Here is a 23,800-nt window from a genome sequence, read left to right as displayed (position 1 = left end):
CCGATAAAACTCAGAAATAATTAAAAACATACATACTAGTTATATACACATGTCAGTCCTATATTTCGCGCGAAAAAAAAATCCCTATTGCATCTAGCTGCTCGACTCTACCGCATATAAATACAAATTAACAAATGTAGAGACATTTACTGATGGCCAATCTCAACTCGAAACTAATGCAAACATGTTTTATTTATTAAAAGCGTCATTAATGCAATATTTTGTGAATGATACATAATAAGAATAGTGCATTCATACACATTAGATTGTAGCATATACAACTTTTAGGTGCATACAACATTATGCATGGGTTAATCTTTGCCGATAATGGTATAACAGTAATCAAACTAATCAGACAACATATCTCAAATATATCTGACCTTATCGTATACAAATGCATTAAAATGGAAATATTTTTTGACATTGAGTGCCATTTACTCTAGGCAATTAAACTTCGTGTCGCCTTGCTAAGTAACAGATTATAATTTCCCATGATGATTGTTTATAGACACACGAGCAATACAAAATATATGGAGGGTATCTTTTTATGTCAACTGATATAGTACAAGTATGATACGGCATCAGAGAAAAACGGGGCTTCTCGATCCTCTTTACATGCCATATAAGACTCTTCTGATTTTAAATTATATAAAAAAGTCACCAACCATATAGAATTTAACTTAAGCCAGACTTTTCGAAAAACAAATGATGTTTTACTGTAACATATAAACAGAACATATAAACAAAATGAAATTGTGATATATTGGCATAATACAACTAATACGTGTGTTTACAATCCTTCTGCAACATTGTACAACAGTGAAGGTGGGTAATAATCTACGAATCTACTGTGCTTGATCAACGTCAAAAGAAAAAAATAAACATTATTACCCATTAACGTTGATTTATTTCAAACAATATACACACGCAGCCCTTTAGTGTATCCTATTCTCAACGCCAGCTTCCATTTTCAACTATAATATCTTTATTATGTATAATTTAAATAAAAAGGAGATTCATGTAACTGTTGTAAAATGTAGCACCTCACTTGCATGACTTGTATTGTGTGCTGTTTGATCTCACATGTGTATTATATTGCATTCGAATGTAAATTAAAATAATATAACTGCAATTTATAATATGTTCACCCTTAGCAATACGGGAAATAACAAGAGGAATATTCACACACAAAAATGCAATACAAAATTGTCTTTGCAAATCGATATGTGCTCAGTTTAAATAGTATCATTTTCTGTACCAATTAAGTTCCAGACGCTAAACATACATTTTAAAATTAAACCAATAGTTGTTAGCTTAAATCGTGTCGCTTACACTGCTGACTGAAACTAAATGAAATCTAGTACGGTCTGAACGATTCCATTAAGTAAACGTAACAGTGGAACCATGACGAATACTCTGCACGGATTGCATATTGCCTGTAATTTCGGCATGCACATGTTGAATTGTATTGTAGCTTTTCTTAAATTACCCAGCAGGACATAAGAATTTGCTCGCTGGCGGTTACAAGTGCTGACATAAAACTTGACTAGCACATAACGCATTGCTACCGCAAACAATTTAGGTATCAGCGAATCGTTGATAACCACATTATGTTATCTGTTGTATGCAGTTGGGCTCATATATTCCATAAGTATTTAATAAGATAAAATGTTAACCAGTCGGCATACGAACATAATTGTTGTTTAATAAATATTCACGACTTTGTAGATTTTCACGGAAAGGCATATCCGGTTTATTGGTATGATGCCTCTACATTGATTAACAATTTGGGGTATGGACATAACATTAGAAATGCTAGGGGAGGCGCCAACACGGAGTTTCAACTATTGTAATAGGTTATAGGTTAACATACCAGGACAAAACAGATTGTTGTGTTTGTTAATTTCGAAACTTCCATCTTCCAAATAAATGTGTTTGTATGAAAAATGTTAATACGATGAGAATGCGGACGTCGTTTTAACTCATCGCCGTATACATGCCTAGTTTTGCATCCAATGTTTCGTACAGGTAAAAGTTGTTAAGCACAAGAGTTAAAATTGCATCATACGTTCCATACATGTGAAAGTTGTTGATGACGAGGACTTCAAAACGGGCTTGAAATCTCAACCAGACCAATGCTCTTGGCCCAAACGTTCTTGGCTCCACGCTGGGTGAGTACCACTGTATGTTTTGAAGAACGGTTCTTAACCACTGGCAAAGGATAAATGTAGAAGTCGTTTAATTTGAGATTCAAGATGACCAGGAAACTACTATTTTCACGGTTTCAAAACACGGTAAATATAAGCGTATCATAATACATGTAAAATATAAATGCGTCACTAATTAAGCATCAATTAATTGCATTATTTGGAAATCTATACAGCACATAACGTTGTGATACAGATTGTGTCATTTAATATTGATGCATTATTGTGTGAGAATATCTTAAAAGCATTTTTCACCTCTGCATCAGCCTGCTTGTTACCTACCTACATAAGTCATGATGCTCTTATCGCACTTATTATTGGTGGAATTATTTTTATTTTTCTTGAGCATTGCTCTGTGTTAGTGGTTTACAGTACTTTAAACATAACTATGCTTAGTTTGTTCTTAAACAAACTCAGAATTTGCAATTCTCTCTATGTTCATGTATCTAATGTTTATAAACGTATTTAGTTGAAGCACTTATTAATTTATGTATTCAAGCTATTAGTTTGTTCTTGTATTTCTAAAGTTATTGCTGCATTGGTGAGGAATTCACTTAAAAGTGATTTATTAGTTTTTTCAATTCGCGAACAAAATTCCGATGATGTCAATGTATAGATACCTGATGTCAATGTATGGATACCTTTATGCATATTTTAATATATTCCTAAATTGATCGGTGATGTCTATGTTTATATTTTTTTATGCTTATCACATTTACAACGAATGCATATAAAACGTCATAGATGATTTTTTTATGAATATTTATTGTCATCATTTAATTTTATTTAGCAATTGATGTTGTCATTAAGAATGAACAAATATTAATTATTGGTGTAATTGCAGTTGCGATCTGTCTGATGATGTTAGAGTTGTAGCTGTGATAAATGTATGCACATCGATTATCATGTTTACGTGAATCGATTCCGTATAACACTGATGTCGATTTGAATGTTATGCACTTTCGCTTTGAGTGAATGGGATGTATGGATACAATGAAAGCTATGTGCCCTAAACTTGAAGGGACCGTCAACCGCGATTGACGAAAAAAAGAAAAGTTCTAAAATACCGTATTTTTTACAATTATTACTTTATATTGATTAAAATATCACGATTGGTGTATTACATTACTTGAAAACCGTTGTTGAATTTTCATATGTTCAGTATATTCGGTAATGAATTTCACTGGGTACAGGTACCAGGTAACAAACAGTTAACTATAAATAACGCAAGTAGATTTACATCGTCACGTGGTAAACGCAGGAATGCAAAGTGTGCATGCGTAGTGAATTGTATATATTTTAAACATAAAATGATCAATCTAATTGCGTTATTTTAGTGTGTATATCGTTTTGTCACATATTTTTGCGATGTACTTTCGATTTCATATCGCGAAATTTTATTACCGAATATACTGAAAATATGAACTTGTTTCAAGTAATGTAATATACCAGTCGTGATATTTCAATCAATATAAGCTTATAATTCGTTTATCGTCAATCGCGGTTGACGGTCCCATTAAGTATGCACGCTTTTGATCTTAACTTGCACGTATATTGATACATGAACACAGTAAATGAACTAAATTATGAAGATGATAATGATATGTTGTAAGTGAGTGCATAATACTAATGTGTAATAATTCATGTATGAAATGGGATATAATTCAGAATATAATGAATGCATATGTAAATATACATTTTATGTAAATATCTGTCATAATAGTGCAATATTCGATCCTGAAATAAAGTACTTATCATTATATTGACCATCTCTGGAACATTAAGGCGGTTAGTGGATAAGCATCTTTAACGACGCATTACACCCACTTATAACTGTTATGTGTTTATCTTTGATGTATCATATGTGTTCGATAATTCAATATCAATTTAGAAAAAAAACAATCAAAATATGCGATGTGTTAAAGCAACTTATCAATTTTGCAGAATCAATTATCCATGTTGTGGAAGAACATCAAATAAGCAATGTATCTCTATTATTAAAAGTCACAAAATTGCCCAAATTAAAAATTGTTATTGCATTTAAATTCATAGAAAATTTCACAAAAGTAATTTTCGTGTTTTCAACGTTTATTAATAGAAACTTGATGTAGCAAATATAAAGGAAGACCATCTATGAATGATAATGACGTTATTGGGAATTACAATTATATAACGTTCTATAAATAACACATTGCACGTGTAAACTTTACAATAGTATCGTACAGTGTTTTAAATCACTTGTATCTAAAGTAATATGATCAGAATTTCTTAAATTTAAATTATAGCACGAACTTAATATGTAATTAATTCAAAATGTATACACACACGCAATATCGGTGTTTTATTTCACGCGAAATTGCGTTCATATGTTGTTGACTTCGAATACAATTTGTATAATACTGTCTGTAAATGGTACATTATGCTTACTTATAAAAACAAGTAATCGTACAGACTTGTGGTATCCCGGCAAGCTCATGCTAATCTAAGTCGGTCGACGTGATAACATTAAACGAGCAGGTGATAAGGGTACACAGTCCACCGGTACGCCCCTATTACAAATGCTCATATGTACTCAGGATATTGACGTTTTATGTGGGCATAAGAATAACAGGTAAGTACTATTTCACTCATTGCAGGAAAATTAAAACACATGTGTTTGATGTATATTTAGAAAAGGATATAATGGAGTATATAATATATCGTTTAAATATTCATTATAGAAAGAGCATATTATGATCAATTAAATAATACAATTGTTCAAAATAATGCATTAACGAGTGTTTAAACAATATTATGTTAACTATTTAACCGCTATGAAACCAAATGTGTGGCATTGTAAACATGACGATGTTACGCAGTTCAATGACAGAAGCGATTCTTTCGTATGATTGTTCTCGCGTATAGCAGGTAAACACATTGAAACAGTAGTTGAATTTTTACAAAGACATACTAAACATTCGCATTAACCTATGCATCGGTATCTATGGTTACAATAAGACAAACTTATCGTCAATGGAATAATTCATTAATTCGTGAAATTATACGTCATAGAGTTATACACAAGCAGTAAGCAGTAAATCCTGGAAAGTCAATCGATTACCGAACTTAATATCAATTAAGAATTAAGGTACAAAATATGAAAACAAAACATGTCAAAGACACTTTTTTAACCTCGCTATACTTGTTTGCTAGTTAGTATATGAGCGGAGATGTTTGATGTTTCCTGGTGAATCTCATGTTCTACCTCATGCGAAAATGATTACTTCTATCGTTTAACAGCTGTTTATGGTAAAAACAACGATAAGCCTCCCTTTGATTCAAAAGTAAATTCTTAGTTACATGAAACTAATATCCAAGAACAAGATGATATTTATATGGTTTCCGATTCAGTTGTAAATAAGGCAAATGAACATGCAAAGATAAGTCGAACATTCCTATGCCTTTACTAAACCAATTTAAACACGTTTTATCATATCAATCCGCGAATGCAACTACTCTGTTATGATTTTAAAGAGGCTTTTTGATGCAAATGTTCAAAAATGGTGAAACATTAATTACTCTAACTCTATACCTCGTTTAGTCATCAGTTGACCATGCACAATTTTTGAGCGTACTGTAACTAAATATATTTATAATTACATACATACAGAGAAAACGATTTTTTTAACCAATCAGGATATTAACCTGGTAACACAATAGTATTCCAATATATTGGTATGCATTACCAAATATGACAATTATTCGGTAACATAAAACTGCTTGAATCGTATTTTGTGACATAAGAATGGAATTTAGCCGAATTTGGAAAACCATCCTTATATATAAGTTTAAAACGTCGGAATACTTAAGTAGCATAAACATTGGGGTCTATCCGTAAATGAAGATGGGTAATGTCATCAACATATTCAAAACCAGAAATGGCGCGGCAGAGGCCGACACGTATCCCCACGCCGCATGTTTGAACCAGGAGCGCCCCAGTGTTGGTAATGGGGCCATGCATAGTTGAGATTGACCGTATTGTCATAAGAGATGTTCAGTATCAATTTGAAGTAAATCGGTGTAGAAATGAAAAATAACCTAAAATTTGAGTGATAATCTCTGACCCGGCCCCACCCCTACCCCCATAACTTTTGACCCAGGGGACAAATCAAAATTCCAAATAGTGCAGGGTCGCACATATGCTCATAGCTACCAAGTGTGTAAGTTTTAAGTTTCTAGTGCTAAAAGTGTAGGAGAAGATAGTGGCCAGGACGGACGGACGGACAGACGGCGGTGATAACCACATAAAGCCCACTTTTTTCTCCGATAAGCATGGGGATAATTATGACATTTCTGAAGTTAAAAACTAAGTCCATATGAACGTGTTAACATTAACGTTCTCTTTACGAAAAAGTACCAGCAATGCTCCCGTCACACGAAGACTAGTATTTCGTTCAAACATGATTATTCCGTCGTCTCTTGAATTGTACAATGACCACAGTAGTGGGTAAGAACAAGAATTACTCTACTTATATAGATTTTGGAGTTTTCTTGTTTGCTACATCAAATACGAACTTAAAACTTCAAATAACATGTAACGTGTTATTGTTACTGTTTTGACGTTCTATATCCTCACGATTTCACGATGAAGATCTATCGTATACCATAATTCTATACAATAAGATTATTAAATATTCATAATAATGATTGTGTTGATTTTCATGAAACATCAGACTAATCTTGTTTTGAAATGTTATTTAAAGCAAATGTTTTCTTTTTTAAGTGTATTTTATGATAAGTACAGTTCGCAGTCTACATTGTCCTTAGGGTAATGCACAACGCAACATTCTCCCTGGTCGTTCATTGGACTCGCATGGATTTAAACATGTACATCACATGAGCAGTTTGAGTAAACTGAATCCTTATCAGTACAGCGCATATTCCAAATGTGAGGGCATATAACAAAACACATTATTTATGCATAACTGTACTGAGAATTGAACGGAACGATAGAGACAGAGTATCGGACATGTACGTATAACTACTGAACAACACGTGGTTACAAAATTGTAAACTAAGTGCAAAAGGATGTCATACAATATAAATAGAACGCAGCATATACTAAATGATGTGTTCAAATCCTACTTTCGTTTTCCAATAAACTGTAATGGATGGTATTTATACACATTACGGAAAATGTGTGTGTATTTTAGAATTATAAATTATAATGTGTCAGACTATGAACATGTATCTACGGAATTTTATGATCTCCGAATATAGGTTGTACTTATTATAGCGTTTTTCCTGAACAGTAATGTTCTTCGATGTTAACTTACACGGTCTGTGATAATATTTTATGTGTTAATTTTTATGTATTCATATACATAATCTGTGTACAGTGTGGGATGGATCGTTTTAAGAAGATGTTAATATCATTTATTTATCAAGTTGCAATGGTATATATCAACCTAGAAAAAGGCGCGGTTGCAACAAAATAGAAGCTTAAATCTATTCCGTGCCTTACACAGATTCACAATCATAAAATTGCTTTATTCACACAATAGTCATCTATTGATACTAAGATAGCTTTTTAGCTAAAACAAAACAGCATTTATGTATCCCATTTCATTTAAGTATTGGGAAATAAGTAAGAAAGTATTTTAATTTAAAATTTAATTTAGCCTTTGTTGAGTTCGCGTATGAGACTCAGCCAGTGTCAAATGTGTGTCCCACTCACCATTTCGAGAGAAAAAAAATAGATATCTACAAGCAACTTCAAAAACCGATTACTTATATTCATGTGGTAAAGACCATTTACTAAAAATAGGAAGATGTTTTATATTTCAGTTAAACTGTATACATAAAATAACAAATAACACCATGATCTTTCCTTGCTATCACATGTGTGTTTCGTAAGGTGTAGATTCCCATTTCTTAAACTCGAAAAGTGGTGACACCAACGGGAGCAATGGTGCCATCCACATGAGAACAACATTGAACTTATACTAGCATATGTTTTATTAACATGATTCATATTAAAGTATTGTATAATGCAAACACATATGGAACTTAGTCCAAGGTGTGAATGTGGACACTATTTTTAGGTAATATTGGTTTACCCCGAGAGCGATTGTTCTTGTGGTTCATGCTTAAATATACTAAAATTAGACAATGCATATTACATCAATAGTGCGCATGTATATAGCGGTTATTAATGTACATTTAATGTGTAACGGTTTTAATACTAATGCTGGTTTTCCTGCGTCCGAAAACCTTATATTTACAGAGATGTGACGTCTCCGCATTTCTTCCGATCCATATCAATATTCGTAAGCACACAACCAATGTTTGGGAATATACGAATACAGTAAGATATTAGTCGAATAAACAGTTGTTTTCTTTTTGGTCGGTATACGAATATAAGTGCATAATGAATTTACATTCAATTATCATTTGATTCAATGCTTGAGCTTTGCAACTTATGCATATATATCCAAGTAATTTATTGGGGTTGTGTACAATATGGATTACGGCATCCTTTTGAAATATGTTACGGAAATCTGTGATTTGACAGCTGACAGTACATGTTAACCATTATTCATAAGCAAGTGAAATATTTGTCTGACGAGTTTATTGTTTTAATTGACGACACTAATTTACATTTACGCTTTCCATTGAAAAATGTATTTTGAATACGTCAATTAAATAAGATATCCCGGTTCTAACTGTTTTTAGAGATATATACGCGTATTTATGATAAGGTGTGTGTAAGCGTTCAATTAGTTCAAGTGAAACAACATCTAACCTTTGTTTGGTTAACATTCGTGTAATCGTCTGAAATAAATTGATTAACTAGCTTAAAAAAGCTTATTGAGCCTTAGATAATAACTTAGGTAAGGTGATACACACTGTGTGCCTAGATGTTCATGAAACATACAATTTAGGTGGGAGTGAGAAGGGCCTAAGGCAGCGCGATAGCCTCATTTCTTACCTTGAACTGTTTAAGTAAAGTAATATGTCAAGTAAAATGTACTGATGCCATTTGACGCTGTAATAAATTTTCATTAAACTGACGTTTAACTGATGAAAACTATGCCCCTCGTTATTCATTCATTTGTATAAGGTTTTTTGGGTAGAATGCGCCGATTGAAATAACGTACAAAAGTATACATAAAACGATATTAAGTTATAGTATGACTTCATCTTGTATGATTTCAGAAAGCACTATATTGGAAGGTACAATGACACTGAATACTTGTTGGGATGAAACCGAAGTTAAAGACATTGCATCACATTTACAGGATGGCAGATTGGTAGAACTTAGCACATCGTTTCTTATGCAGTTAAAAAATTGTTCCGAGCTTGCTGACAAGGGCGGTGGATTCGGTAAAATATATATTTGTAAGTAAACTCCCTAACACGTATTGTATAATAAAACAACAACCGAATTACTACTTTAACTTTCTGGTTTTCAAATTCATTTTTAATATAATTTTACTTGTCCGAAAAATATATTCTTCATGCAAATTTAAATAATATAATTAATGAATGTCAGGTTTTGCTGGACGTTAAAACCAGTGTTTTACATATGCACATGTTTTCTTGTTTTCTTTCTTTAAAGCTCGCGATTCCATCCCTGGATTCAAACACCGACTTGTCTTAAAGGAAATTGGAGGAGACGATAGGAACAACAAATCTCACACCCAACTTTTAAGTTCAGTTAAAAATGTTAGTAATAGCTGTATGGGTAATATTTAATATGTTTATGTCGCGAATGTAAACAATATAGAGATAAAAGCAACGATAGGCTTCTGGCTATAATATTGTTCATGTTTTAAATACACGTTATTCATGCTCGTTAGTTTGACTGAAAACAGTTATTTACATCAGCATTTTTTAGGAGAAGCTGGCATCACGCGTCAAACATTTTGCTATTGTTCCACTGCTAGCATACCACGACGACATTTCGATTGGGTAAGAACATTAACATTGGAACCTATTCCACGGAAGAAGCTTTCTTAAAGTCCATAAATGGAAACGACGCTAGATGGCGATTCTTACGAAACACTTGCATTTTTCATAATTTTACGTTTATTTGTAAAAAGATTTCGGATGTGGAAAAATAAAACGTTTAAATTTCGTTTGAATCAATAAAATATAAAATTAATTTGTATTTTACAAACACTTTTACTGAAAAGTATTTCTCTATGATACACAGTCAGGTTGCACAATCATACGATGTGCACGTATGTATAGTAACTGAAACTCAATAAGCAGTTAATCACTATTTAATTTGCGTTATATATGCAGCGATTTCTTGTTGCTAGGTATCATGTATGCCAATGTCCTGATGACATGTTGACAAGCGTATTCATTTCATCAATAACCTTTCATATCTGATGAATTCCAGTGGGATGTAAATCCATTCAAACGGGCATAGAGGCTACACAAGGTTGCGTTTCGTGTCTTTACACGCATGATAAACTCGTAACAAACATGTTAACACTCTAGACACCACAATAATCGCCAAATATTCCCGAAACTTGCTCAGAGCATGTGTCCTTATGATATATCGGTCGAGAAGTTAACTAGGACACGTGTGGAAACAAAATGTCACTATATTGAATAACAAAAGCTTGTGAACATTCTAGAGGTAAATGTATTGCCCATTCTTGATGAAAATATGTCAGAAACCTTTTTTTCAATTATATCTACCAAGTTCGAAAACATAGCCGCCAGTAATCGGGGCAGTGTTCCAAACATGACAATAGTTAACCTTGTGAACACTTAAGACGTAAAATATATTGGTCAGTCACCATAAAACTTGCTCATACATGATATATCGACCGAGTTCCATAATGATTCCAGTCCGTTGAAAAACATGCCATGGTATTTTTTTCTTATATGTTTTTTAATCCTTATGAACACTCTGCCACATTTATTTTCCAATAAACAAAACCAGACGATTGAATCCATACAATTTATAGAGTTTTATTCTGGGTAACATGGGATCAAACTCCACGTCACTATGTCAACCATATGTTAAGCTTATGAAAACCTTAGAAATTTCACATTTATCGTACAGGCTTTATGGAACTCGGTCATATAATTTGCCCGGTGTCACTAGATTTCAAACACTATGCCATTATGTTTACTTAAGGAACATTCTGGCAACATTTGTAGCCCAATAGTTATGAAACGTCTTGGAACATTTGTCTAAACAATATTTTAGCGAGTTCGAAACTGGGTTACGAAACACTAGTATTCTTGGTCAAGTAAAGGAATACGCCTGAAATCACTTTGGAGGCCAAACGTATTGCCCAATTTTCATTACACTTGTGTGGCTGAACGTGAAATTCGGCCATGAATCAAACACATGGGTTCTAGCTAAAATAAAGAAACCGCTTACGGCAACATGTGTTGCCAAATCTTCATGAATTGTGCTCACAACTTATTTTCAAGTTCTATCTCATTTGAGTTTTAAACTTTATAACATGGAGTCAAAAACTAAGACACAAGGTAATTTCAAAGGAAAAGCATGTGGACACTCAAGATGTCAGATTAATTGTCACATATTCACAAAACTTGGTCAAGAATTGTCCAATTATATCAAGACATACATTTTGTCTGAGTTACGTAATGTCAAAACAAGGCTAATAGGTTGAATTAAAGAAAAAAGTTGTGCACACTATAGAGATCACATGTATAGTCCAAAATTCATGAAACTTTTTCTAGTCGATTGCAAACATGACCTACATGAGGCTGGGAAAATTTACGTATCTTTCCTACAACAATGTTAACGCTCTATAAATCACAATCATAAAAACCTCATCGTAAAGCTTGCTTAGTAAATCCAAAACATTGTGTTGCTATTTTTGTTACAAAAAACACGTGGCTCAGAGGTTTTGAAACATAGTGAAGACTTCCTGCTCAGAACAGTTAAGTTCCTCGGAGTCTCAGGTTTTGGCCGCAGGGCCTTTGTGTATGTGGCACTCTTGTTTCGCACTGTTAACCAAGTAACATAACACATTTAAAAGGGGCCTTTTCACGTTTTGGTAAATTGACAAAATTAACAAAAGTTGTTTCAGATTCGCAATATTTCGTTTTAGTTATGATATTTGTGAAGAAACAGTTATACTGAACATTTATCATGCTCTAAAATTGCCGTTTTATGCATCTTTTGACGATTTAAAGACCTGAAAAGTATAAAATGCACTTAGCACACAAACGGACGTTGTGTGTACTATAACGTGTAAAGAATAATTATTGCATTAAGCGAAATTTTTGAAGAAGATAAACACAGGGTATATATATATTACATATAACGACTAGTGCTAAATAAATTGTTATGGAATTTACTTTAAATTTAGTGTCATTGCAAATTTGCACAACATATTACTTTGCTGTCACACTACTACAACTACTACTACTACTACTACTACTACTACTTCTACTACTACTACTACTACTACTACTACTACTACTACTACTACTACTACTACTACTACTACTACTACTACTACTACTACTACTACTACTACTACTACTACTACTACTACTACTACTACTTCTACTACTACAACAACAACAACAACAACAACTACTACTACTACTACTACTACTACTATTACTACTACTACTATTACTACTACTACTACTACTACTACTACTTATACTGCTACTACTACTACTAATACTTCAACAACAACAACTACTAAAACTACTACTACTTCTACAACTAGTACGACTAGTACTACTACTACTACTACTCCCAGCAAACACATAGCGTCGGGTAGACGTCAGCTTACCGTCGAATTCCTTTCGCGACGTCGGCAACCAAAAAACCAAAAAGTCGTCAGAATGACGTCGGTTTTTCAGTCGGTATTTGCAAATACTGTATATTCACATACTACATATACTAGTACTACTAGTACGACTAGTGCTACTACTACTACTGATACTACTACTTCTACTACTACTAGTGCTACAACTACTACTGATACTACTACTTCTACGACTACTATTACTACTACTACTACTACTACTACTACTACTACTACTACTACTACTACTACTACTACTGCTACTACTACTACTACTACAACTACTACTACTACTACTACTACTACTACTACTACTACTACTACTATTACTACTACTTCTACTACTACTACTACTACTACTAAAACTTCTACAACTACTTCAACTACTACTACTACTACTACTACTACTACTACTTCTACTACTACTACTACTACTACTATTAATACTGCTGCTGCTTCTACTTCTACGCATTGTCTCAGTTATTAATAATTGTATCTCGTCGGATTCGTGGTCTATTAGGTAACTTTTTGAAGTTAAATGCACTAACGGGGCGTCTCACATATCTCGAAATCTTCCAAGTAACCCAGCTGAGCACCGTTTGGGAAATTGGAAATTACTGATGGACTCGAATAAAATATACTGCTCACATAAAGGAAGCAACCTACCAAATCTTACAAAATACAAAATTGCCTATGCCTTCGACCTTGGCAAACATGTTGCTTTCAGAAACAAAACACTTCCTATACAGTGGGGAGCAAAAAACCTATTAGCCAGCGTCCCATTTTCTATTTCACATAGTTAAAATTCATATCACATTTATATCAACGTGTATAAACATGTATTATGCTTTATTATTTACGACGATTATGAAATGATTTCAGGAAATATTACTTGATTTCACCGTATTTTGAAAATCAAGACTTGTTCGATGCAATACGATCTGACACTGGGGAACAGATTCTTCTTGTGTGGAAAACAAGGCTGAAAGTGATTTACCAGATAACATGTGCAATAGACTATATGCACACACCAAATTCCTTCCGGTATGTCTACCAAGAACACATTTAAATTGATCCAAATGCATTTTAAACACGTATTATTTAAATGTTTGAATAACGATGAACCACATTACGGTCGTTTAAGCCGACACCTTTCCTTGTACCGAATGTCAAATGTTATTCCGATTACCAAATACGGTTTATGCCGCTTTTGAGTGGAGTCTGTGTAGTGCAACGTTTGTCACCGAATGTAATCAAATCGTGTTCTAAAATCATCAGCAAAGTATTCAAACACCGCCATTTTTAAGTAGTGTAATAATGCGGTGTTTTTACTTTTTTCGTTGGCATAATCGGGAAACAATTTCCTTGAACGTTCTATAGACGTAGTAAACACCTTATGCACATTTACTTGGTAATAATACCTTTAAGCTGCTCAGCGGTAGTCTAAATAGTTATATCAGATCCTACATTAACTAGTGGTAGTTTGAAATAAAAATCTTTGAAACTTAATGTTTCATTTTTTATTAACAATGTATGATCTTTTATGTGCGTCCAAAACTTAAAATAAATGCTCATGCTTTACTACTGTGGATTATTTTCTCCAACAGAGGAACCATTCTTCATTTGGACATCAAGTCAAAAAACATCGTGCTTGACAAAATGTACAACGCTAGATTAATAGATGTTGGCTTATCGAGGGAGTCTAAGGCAGGAGGGAATATAACGACAGGGCTTTTCTCAGGGACGGAGTTATACCGACCACCAGGTTGTTACAAACCGAGCCCCTTACTGGATTATTATGCTTTCGGTGTTGGTAAGATTTGAATTAATATTGGTACAAAACAGTCATATTGTTTGTACGAACAAATATGCCGTACCAGAGTGTAGTGCATTGCATGTAAAACGTTCTAACAGTTTTATAATTCAATGTTTCCATATTCGAGCACATGTGTCGGCCGTTTATTCTATGCACCTCTTTGACAAAGATGTGACTTATATTAACACCTCTGTGTAAGACTATCCGACCGCACCTTGTGATGGAGCGCCGAGCGAAATGGTTCGCATCTTGTGATAGATGCGAGTGGAATAAAGGGAGCGTGTTCTCAATACTTGACATCTAGAATTTCCTTAACAAGTGTAAAATGCAACATTGATATTCACTGAAATGATAATATTCAATATCTTAAATATCGGTATAAACATATGATGTTTTTCATCTATATTTTATTTGTTGTGTACGCTGAAGCGCAGGTGACCCTCCCCTTCTCTTAACCTGTGACTTAAGTAATATGTCTTAGTTTTACAATTCTGACCAGTATAAGGGCACCACACAGACAATATATTATTTATTAAATCAAAATTAGGGAGGGGGGGGGGGGGGGAGGGTAAGACGCGGAATTAATTTTGCAACCTTTACTACGCCAAAGTAATGACATCCGGAATGTATGTCGAACCATCGATATAAATAGCTCAGTTTTAAATTAAACGTCCCGACACGGTGATCCAACTAACATCTGTTTATGGTTAATGTGGTGTTGTATGTACTTTATTTATTAAAGTAGACGATTTGTCAATGAAAGACTAACCAACAAGAATGTTCCTCTTTATAATATGTCTGGTGTTTGATTAAAAATTATTCCTCTTTTTGAAACATACTTTACGTCTCATAATATTGGCACATCTGAATGACTACCAACATGTATATAGTTGCAAATTAAAATAATTCTTATTTAATTCACTGGTTACATGACGTTTACCCATCCACAAAGACACATATTTATGTATATGTTTGTTCGTTTGTTCGTGCGTGTCTTTAGTAGAATAGTTAATTAGTAAGTAATCGAGTTAGTAAGTTATATTATACAAAAATGTTTTTACGCAGTAATTCGAGAAATTTTGACCGGTCTTGGTCCTGATGGAGCTGGACATGAGGGAGCAGGCGCAACTCCGACACCATTGGGGCTATTGGATAAACGTAATTTCGAACTTTTGATACTGGTAAAGTTGTATTGATTTAAGTCGTCATGATTCAAAATACTGTTGTTGTTTTTTTAAACTCGTATTTTTTAGTTCGGAACGTGTTATGCCCCCGGATCGAATTATCGGGGGTATATTGTTTTTGGTCTCTCTGTCTGCCAATCATTAATTTATTCGTTCATTCATATAGTGTGTGTGTCCAAAAATGTTAACCTTGGTCATAACTGAAAGGTCAAGGTCAAAGGTCAAATATATGGCTTCTAAGCGGCGCAATAGAGGGCATTGTGTTCCTGACAAACACATCTCTTGTTTTAATTTCGATTGTTGCGTACAAAAATATATATCTTGAAAGGCAAGACAAGATTAAGCCAATTCCGATATTGCATCTTTTCAAATGTGTATCAAGTAATGTTACTGTCTTCATCTTACCCCAGTTGAATTGAATGACAATCCAAAAAAATATATTAGGAGAGACTTTCGTTTTATCATCCAGCAAGCAAACACCTACTAATTAATGCAATCGCAACTACCCCATTAAACGCAGAGGACGGAAAGGATTGCTCTTAATAAGTGCGCTGTTACAGCAAGATTTTTCGGAAAAGTAAATATGTTAGATAAATGACTAAGATATTTATTGTTTTAAATGAAAATCTTATAATTTTGTTAAATTATTGAAGAATATGCCGATGGAAGTAATACATTTTCGTGTTCTTGTCTTAGTGGTACGGATTGTATTAGACCTATTCGTCAATTTCTCGAGTATGGCTAAGGCGTTAATGTAAACAGTTTAAATAAACCTAAAAAGTCAACATTATGCACATTATGTTCATTTTGCATGATTTCCGGAAACAGAAACTATACAAACGCTTCTTTGTCCGTCCGTCCAAAATCTAAATTTACTCCTATTTCGTTTCTCTGGATACGTTTTCCCGATTTATTATTGCCGAATTTCAACCGTTCGTTCTTACGTCTGTTCGTTTGGTACTTTATTTCTGTTACAAATGTATCGAAGTTCTTACTTGATTTTGATCAAGCGTTTTCTTAAGAATTGGGATACGGTAGTATTAGCGCATAGCCATTGTCTTGTAGCTCGGGTCACATTTTCAAAATAATATTTCCTTTTAATTATATAAATGACGTTTAAGAAACAATTAGTTTAATAAGCACATTAGCAACAATTTGAATAGAGTTGAAATCAAAAGCCATGATAGTCCGTCGCAAGAAATAGTGTAGGGCTTCATTCACGTTTAACCGCAAAAGGCAAACAATTCTCTAGTTGTGCTTAACGTTTAACGTTTAATGAGGTGTCTTGCTACATGTTAATGCTTTTACTCCTTTGCAAGAGGTAAACTGCTAATATGAACGTTAATTCTACGGAATAATACAAAGTAGCTAAACAAATACAAACATGAACATACGTAGTATTTACAAAATAAATTTATAGGTAAATGTGATGTAACATATTTATCTAATTGATATTAAATTGATTTGGTTTTCACAGAGGCGCATATGGAACGTTGATGTCTGGGAGAATTTGTCAAAAATAGCTGATCGATGCATTTCTAGTTGTCACGACGAAAGCAAACAAATAACGTCAGCTTCAATGCTCTCGTCATTGAAGGTGAGTATATTGTAAGAAACCATTAATTTAAAAAAGCAAACGTTTAAACAACACAAACTGTTAAATATGTAAAAAAAAAAGAACATTGGCATTGATTATGGCTGCACATTTAAACAAACAATTAACATACTGTAGCCTGAGCATTAACTATGTGTGAAGTCATGACAGCGTCACTTAATTCTGCCCATAATTTATGAGGATTAGGATTGTTGAACATATAAGATTTCAGACAAGAACACAACTTTTTGTTCAATCGTAGGTTCTTCACTTATGAAGAAAATAACATTTGATGTGCTGTTGTTGGTCATATAAATGGTTCTTATTCTTTTTGTGTAACAGTCCATTTTAATAAAAGAAGGACAAAAAGAGTGGACGGTCTTGGGGGACAATAAGTGCGAAATATGTGTGGTAAATGAACAATTGGAAACAAGTAAGTGATTGATTTCATTAACTATTGAATTAGCCGACTGATAAATGTCTATAATACAACAATAATCGGATTAATAAAACAAGAAATATATTGAAAACAAAAGATTTGGAATGAAAAATTGGTTGAGGCGAGAGTCATTTGATTGGCATGTCTTTATGTGTGTGTGGATAGGTGGGTGGGGATGGCTAGGATGGCTAACATGTTTCAATAATTCCGCATTTGTTTTTGTTTCATGCAGTCTTATTTGCATTACGCAGTGTTATTAAAAAATTATGTTGATTTAAGTTTTTTCCGAGAAGGCCATGAAGTGATTAGATTTGAATTGGTCAGATGTTATTCTGATGGGGTAGGAAAAGCAAATACATAAATGGATAATATTGATTAACTGGTCGATCGTTATACAAATTGCAATATTTGTTTTTCATAAACAAAGCTTGCGAATATTTAACAACAACACTAAAACAAGTCGAGTCCGAATAGTACAAAAATGTTCTTCGTTATACTTAATTTATTTACAATAATAACCATGTACAATTTTTGGAATATAACCTTCTTAAGTTGTATATGCAATTGACTCGAGAATATTTATATTAATATAAATATTAATTTAAATATAAATATATATACTCGCAAACACGTTTGCATTACTTATGTTGGATGATAATTGTGATGATAATTGTTAATATTGTTTAGTAAACTGAAAGGGAACTAAGCAAAAGATGCCATTATTTTGTACTTCGTACTTATAATGCAAGTAAATTAATCGTTATAGAAACAAGTTGCCGTTTATTCATATTTATTCTGGAAATGCGGCTGATTGTCATTATCATTGATGATAAGAGATTTATTTACGAAAATAAGCAAAACAAAAAATCCATTTATAAATGCGTTTTGACTTAAGTAAGCCTTTTTCAGGTTCTTATCAAATTTGTTTTCAAACATATATTGTTCATAGGAATAATAAAAATTACCAAAGATATTCATATGTAAATACTTTTATTATTGTTTCACAACTAATTTGCGTGCTCTTGGATGTCCTGAACAAATTAAGATGTATTTATATTCAACAATTTCCCGAACAACTAAGGGATGAATCGGCTAGTGTCCGTTCGAATTATCGTTCATTGCAGTTTCATTTAAATGTGTATTCTACTAGATTGATTACTTTTCACGTTTAAATAATTTGTAAGTAAATCTATGCCATGCGTAAGGTGATTGTCCTTAAAGGGGCCGTCAACTAGATTTACGAACAAAGAACAGTTCTAAATACCGTATTTTTTTACAATTATTAGTTTATATTGATAAAAATATCAGGACTGGTATATTACATTACTCGAAAACACTTCATTTTTTCAGTAAATTCGGTATTAAAATTTCGTTATGTGAAATCGAAAGTACATCGCGAAAATAGGTGACATAACGATACAAACACTATAAATAAGGCAAGTAGATTGATCATTTTATAAATTCAAAAAAATAAAATTCACTACGCATGCACAATTTGCATTTGTTAACCATGTGACGATGATGAACAATCTACTTGCGTTATTTATAGTTACCCGGTACACATACCCAGTAAAATTGTATTGCCTTATATACTGAAAATATGAAAACTGTACAACTTTTTCAAGTAATGTAATATACCAGTCGTGATATTTTAATTATTATAAACTAATAATTGTAAAAAATACGGTATTTTAGAACGTTTCTTTTTTTCGTGGAAACTGGTTGACGGCTCCGTTAAATCGGTGATTACAACCAATACTACAGACAAAATGATTTGCATTGACTTCAAAGGCGATTTCCTTAATTTATTCATTTGTGCTAGTGTTTTTCGTGTGCTTTTACCCCACATCTTTATTATCGGTTAATAGGTAACTTATCATTTTAGTTTGTGTTTTGTATTTTAATTATAAGAATATGGATTATGTGATAAACATGTACTATTAGTATATTGAAGTTATCATGGAAAACAAATCTTTCTAATTGTGAGTATGTGTTATAATCGTCATCATGTTTTACACATTAAATGGAAAGAGTGTACTAAATACACATGCTCCGTTCAATTGATCTCTATGTTGTACACATCAATGTGGACTTAGTGATAAAACAAATAATTTAAAAATGAAATTTCAGCTATATCCGCAGCGGATAAATCTTAATACAGCTTTGTTCTTTTATTGATACGAAGTATCCAATTGCCAGACATTATGACACAAAACACGTGCAGTAGACATGACGCAGAAATACACAACCAACCCTCGGAAACAAAAGCTGTGGTCATAGCTTTAAAACGTTCCAAGCAATGCATTTGCGGTTAAAACCAGTTTAAAGAAGCTACAAACCTTATAATTGTTGCATACTTATTCACAAACATGTAATTGTAAAATATGTTAACCTCGGAGAATGTTTAAGTTTTGGAATGTTCGTAATTCGAATGTAGTCCACATAATCGCGTAAATATACAAGACTGTGAGTTGTCGCATTAAATTACAACCTTTACATGTGCGTGCAATATGTTGTTTTTAATGTATAAGCTGATATTTTATTGCAGAAAACCGTTTTATTGGCCCAGTAACTGGAAAATATCATTCTTCTAACTGCGCGACACAGATCAAAACATGTTCAGCCTGCATGCGAAACGGGTATATAAATCCAGTTAAGTGTCATGGGTGCGATAAAGATGACGAGATCAAAGCAATTATCGGTAAGACAAAGCGAAAAACATAACTGGGCTGGTTTAGCACGCATGTGATATAACAATTATTAAGTAGTTTACCACAATCCTTAAAATATACGCCAATATTAACACACATTTAATTTAAGTTTAGTTGTGGTTTGATTATAAGAAATATCCGACCACGAACATCGTTAAACATTATTTAAGGAGATGGATGGGGTGCCATTTTAATAGCTGGATATGACGAAGACAACAGTTTCTTTCAAAAAGATGTGAAGGTGTTTGCACATGCTATATCATCGAAGGTTCTACCATCAATGTGTGTTAGGTAAATACAATGTTTGTTATCAACATTATTAGTCATATACATACATTTAATTGAATGAAGACCCTGATACTGTGTCTAGAATTGGGCGGATTATATATTTTTTAAGCGTCAATTGCTTAGACAATACAGGACAATGCATACATAACAACAATACAAGTATGAAAGATCTTAGACATGAAATGATATAATGCAACTTAAATTGGGCCTAAAATGGTCACACTTAGAAATAATCACAAGAGTAAACACCATCAGCCTGAATTAATCTTTGAGTTTCAAATAAACCAGCAAAACTATTAAACAATTACAGTACAGTTACTCAATTGTTTAATATGCAACATAAAACTCGCATTAAAACTTTGTATTATATCACAATTGAATGAAGCTGAAACACATACCAGCTACATAATATATTGTTGGCAACACCTATGAATTATGCATCATTAATATATTATATAGTTATAATTCCAGATCATGGTTATGCACATCAGAAAGTGGCGTTATACGTGGTGTAAGACTTTATATCAGTGATGTATATGTAATATATTACTATTTCATAAAATTGAAATAATCATTCTTATATAGTCTTAATTGATTAAGATCGTTAAAAACTAGATGACAAAGTATAGTAAAAAGAAACTCACACATAAAATTGTTAATGGCACTATTAAATTGGGTTTATAGCAATCATGTCCATGATCCATCACTTGAATTGATTAAACATATTTGTTAATCATTTTCTTAAAAAAATACCTGTATATCTACCAGGTTATGCCGTTAATGCATAATCGATTGATTGTCTCGCGATCACGCGTGTTTGTATGTTATTATATCAAACACTATTTATAATAATACCGCCATTTTTATCAAAAAGAGAACGAACCGAACGACACGGTTACAGCCCTCATACCCAAAGCCCAGTCTCAGAATATTTGTATGAGATACAATCCGTACATCGAAGTAAATGTTACCTCATTCGATCAGAAATGTAAGCAAATTGGTTTTAAACTTATCTTTGTTTCAGGAAATGTGTTTTATTTTAGTAATGTATTGTTTTAATTATCAATTAAATATGTTACGAGTCCCCAAATGGTCTCGCTGGAGAGGATGTGAGGTTTTACGCCCATCAGCCAGGTCTGTCTGTTCGTTCGTCGGTCCGTAAACTTGATCCTGAGATATTTAAAAAAGGTACTTTAATGAAAAGTGATAAACATACCAAGACAAATGTGTATATGAGTTCAAAATTCAGGTTACTGTTACGAAGCTTAACCCAGGTGGAAATTGTAATAATTCAAACAGTGCTATGATCAAATTTCGATATACACATAGGGCTATATGATTTTCAAATGTCCTACTATCAATTCAGTCTTCTTTTCATTCGGTCGTTAGTCCGACCGTCTCCAACTTTGGAACAAGTTTAAACGTTCATTTAAAAACAAAAGAACTTTGATTTCTCAAAAACTCACTGAGATACTCAGATCACAAATGAATTTAAAAAGTCATTATTATCATTATCTCCATTGCCAAAAGTTTTTACCCATACTCATATTAAACATCACCCACCAAATTATCCCTTTGTAAATAAGCATCATAAGCATTGGCATCAGTAGTGGTAATAACATTTCTTCTATCGGAACGACATTCGGGCAGAAAATTATAATATTATATATATATAGTTGTATTGATCGCAACTGATAAATATGTACATTGATTCATGAATTAAGGTCGCAGTCAGGTTAAATATTCCAAACTCTACACTGGATATATCTTCCTCAATTATCAAATCCACTTTTTATCTGTCTTGAATGTAATGTAAAAAACTCAGTAATTAACATCCGACAATCTAAAATTACTGAAGGGAAATATAGGCAGGCAGGCAGGCAGGCAGGCAGGCAGGCAGGCAGGCAGGCAGGCAGGTAGGAAGGCAGGAAGGCAGGCAGGCAGGCAGGCAGGCAGGCAGGCAGACAGGCAGGCAGGCAGGCAGGCAGGCAGGCATGCAGGCAGGCAGGCAGGCAGGCAGGCATGCAGGCAGGCAGACAGGGAGGTAGGTAGGTAGGTAAGAAGGATATCCGGAAATAATACATCGTGTTGTGAAACTCTTAGTTTGTTTTAATCATGTTTTAAGGATCGAACCTTGCCTCACCATAGGGCTCACATGATTAGTTTATTATTCTTAAATAGGATATAATTTAATTTAAGAATAAAATGATAAATATTTGCGGTATTGCATTGTTAAGTGATCCTCTACCAAAATATTCAAATTATGACCATGCTTTCAAATCTCGCTACAAACACTCAGACAAGTGAGCGATCGATATTAATATAATAAATATTTCACGGTATAACCCAAAACACACACAAAGTTTATGTTTATTGAGTGCTTTCTATAACTTTGCATAGTGACTAGTTCCGTCACGTTTTTGGCCGTCTTGACCCAAGCAGATACAATGCATAATACGACCTTTACAATGCGGCAAGTGATTACACAAAGTTAAAACAGTCACAGTCAAGGGCACAAACTTGTAACGCATATGTGTTTTTAAACAAGATGCTCTGACAATTATTAATGAAATATATTAATAGTTTTCTTCCGTATGAATTTTGAAATGTCGATGAACATGGATTAGAAAATTAGGCCAAGCAAATACGTCGTCGGCCACCTTAAGGGTTAAAATACTCTTAGACATAATAAGAATATCCGAACAATAACGGCACTATAATCTATTTAGCTTCACTTCTTTTTTAGTGATTTTCTTTGA

The 23,800-nt window shown here is 33.2% G+C and overlaps 3 protein-coding genes across 5 annotated transcripts in view; all 3 read left to right on the top strand.

Moving 5' to 3' along the window:
- LOC127869484 (unconventional myosin-Va-like) overlaps window positions 1–23,800 on the top strand; it is an 81,588-nt gene that overhangs the window by 33,699 nt on the left and 24,089 nt on the right. The gene's annotated exons all lie outside the window — the stretch shown is intronic.
- The window catches only part of LOC127869471 (unconventional myosin-Va-like), a 77,269-nt gene that overhangs the window by 42,119 nt on the left and 11,350 nt on the right, over window positions 1–23,800 (top strand). The window lies entirely within an intron of this gene.
- The window catches only part of LOC127869462 (uncharacterized), a 29,782-nt gene continuing 10,692 nt past the window's right edge, over window positions 4,711–23,800 (top strand). The window contains exons 1-11 of the mRNA XM_052412069.1: window positions 4,711–4,818; window positions 9,405–9,587; window positions 9,808–9,914; window positions 10,087–10,160; window positions 13,892–14,053; window positions 14,617–14,822; window positions 15,891–16,006; window positions 17,487–17,606; window positions 17,946–18,036; window positions 20,591–20,743; window positions 20,924–21,044. Coding sequence (XP_052268029.1) covers window positions 9,428–9,587; window positions 9,808–9,914; window positions 10,087–10,160; window positions 13,892–14,053; window positions 14,617–14,822; window positions 15,891–16,006; window positions 17,487–17,606; window positions 17,946–18,036; window positions 20,591–20,743; window positions 20,924–21,044 — 1,310 coding nt within the window. The 5' untranslated portion in view covers window positions 4,711–4,818; window positions 9,405–9,427. The remainder of the gene's footprint in view (window positions 4,819–9,404; window positions 9,588–9,807; window positions 9,915–10,086; window positions 10,161–13,891; window positions 14,054–14,616; window positions 14,823–15,890; window positions 16,007–17,486; window positions 17,607–17,945; window positions 18,037–20,590; window positions 20,744–20,923; window positions 21,045–23,800) is intronic.

This window comes from Dreissena polymorpha, chromosome 2, assembly GCF_020536995.1.
Source record: "Dreissena polymorpha isolate Duluth1 chromosome 2, UMN_Dpol_1.0, whole genome shotgun sequence".
NCBI classification, from domain to species: Eukaryota; Metazoa; Mollusca; class Bivalvia; order Myida; family Dreissenidae; genus Dreissena; species Dreissena polymorpha.
This window is presented reverse-complemented; position numbering and strand designations above follow the sequence as displayed.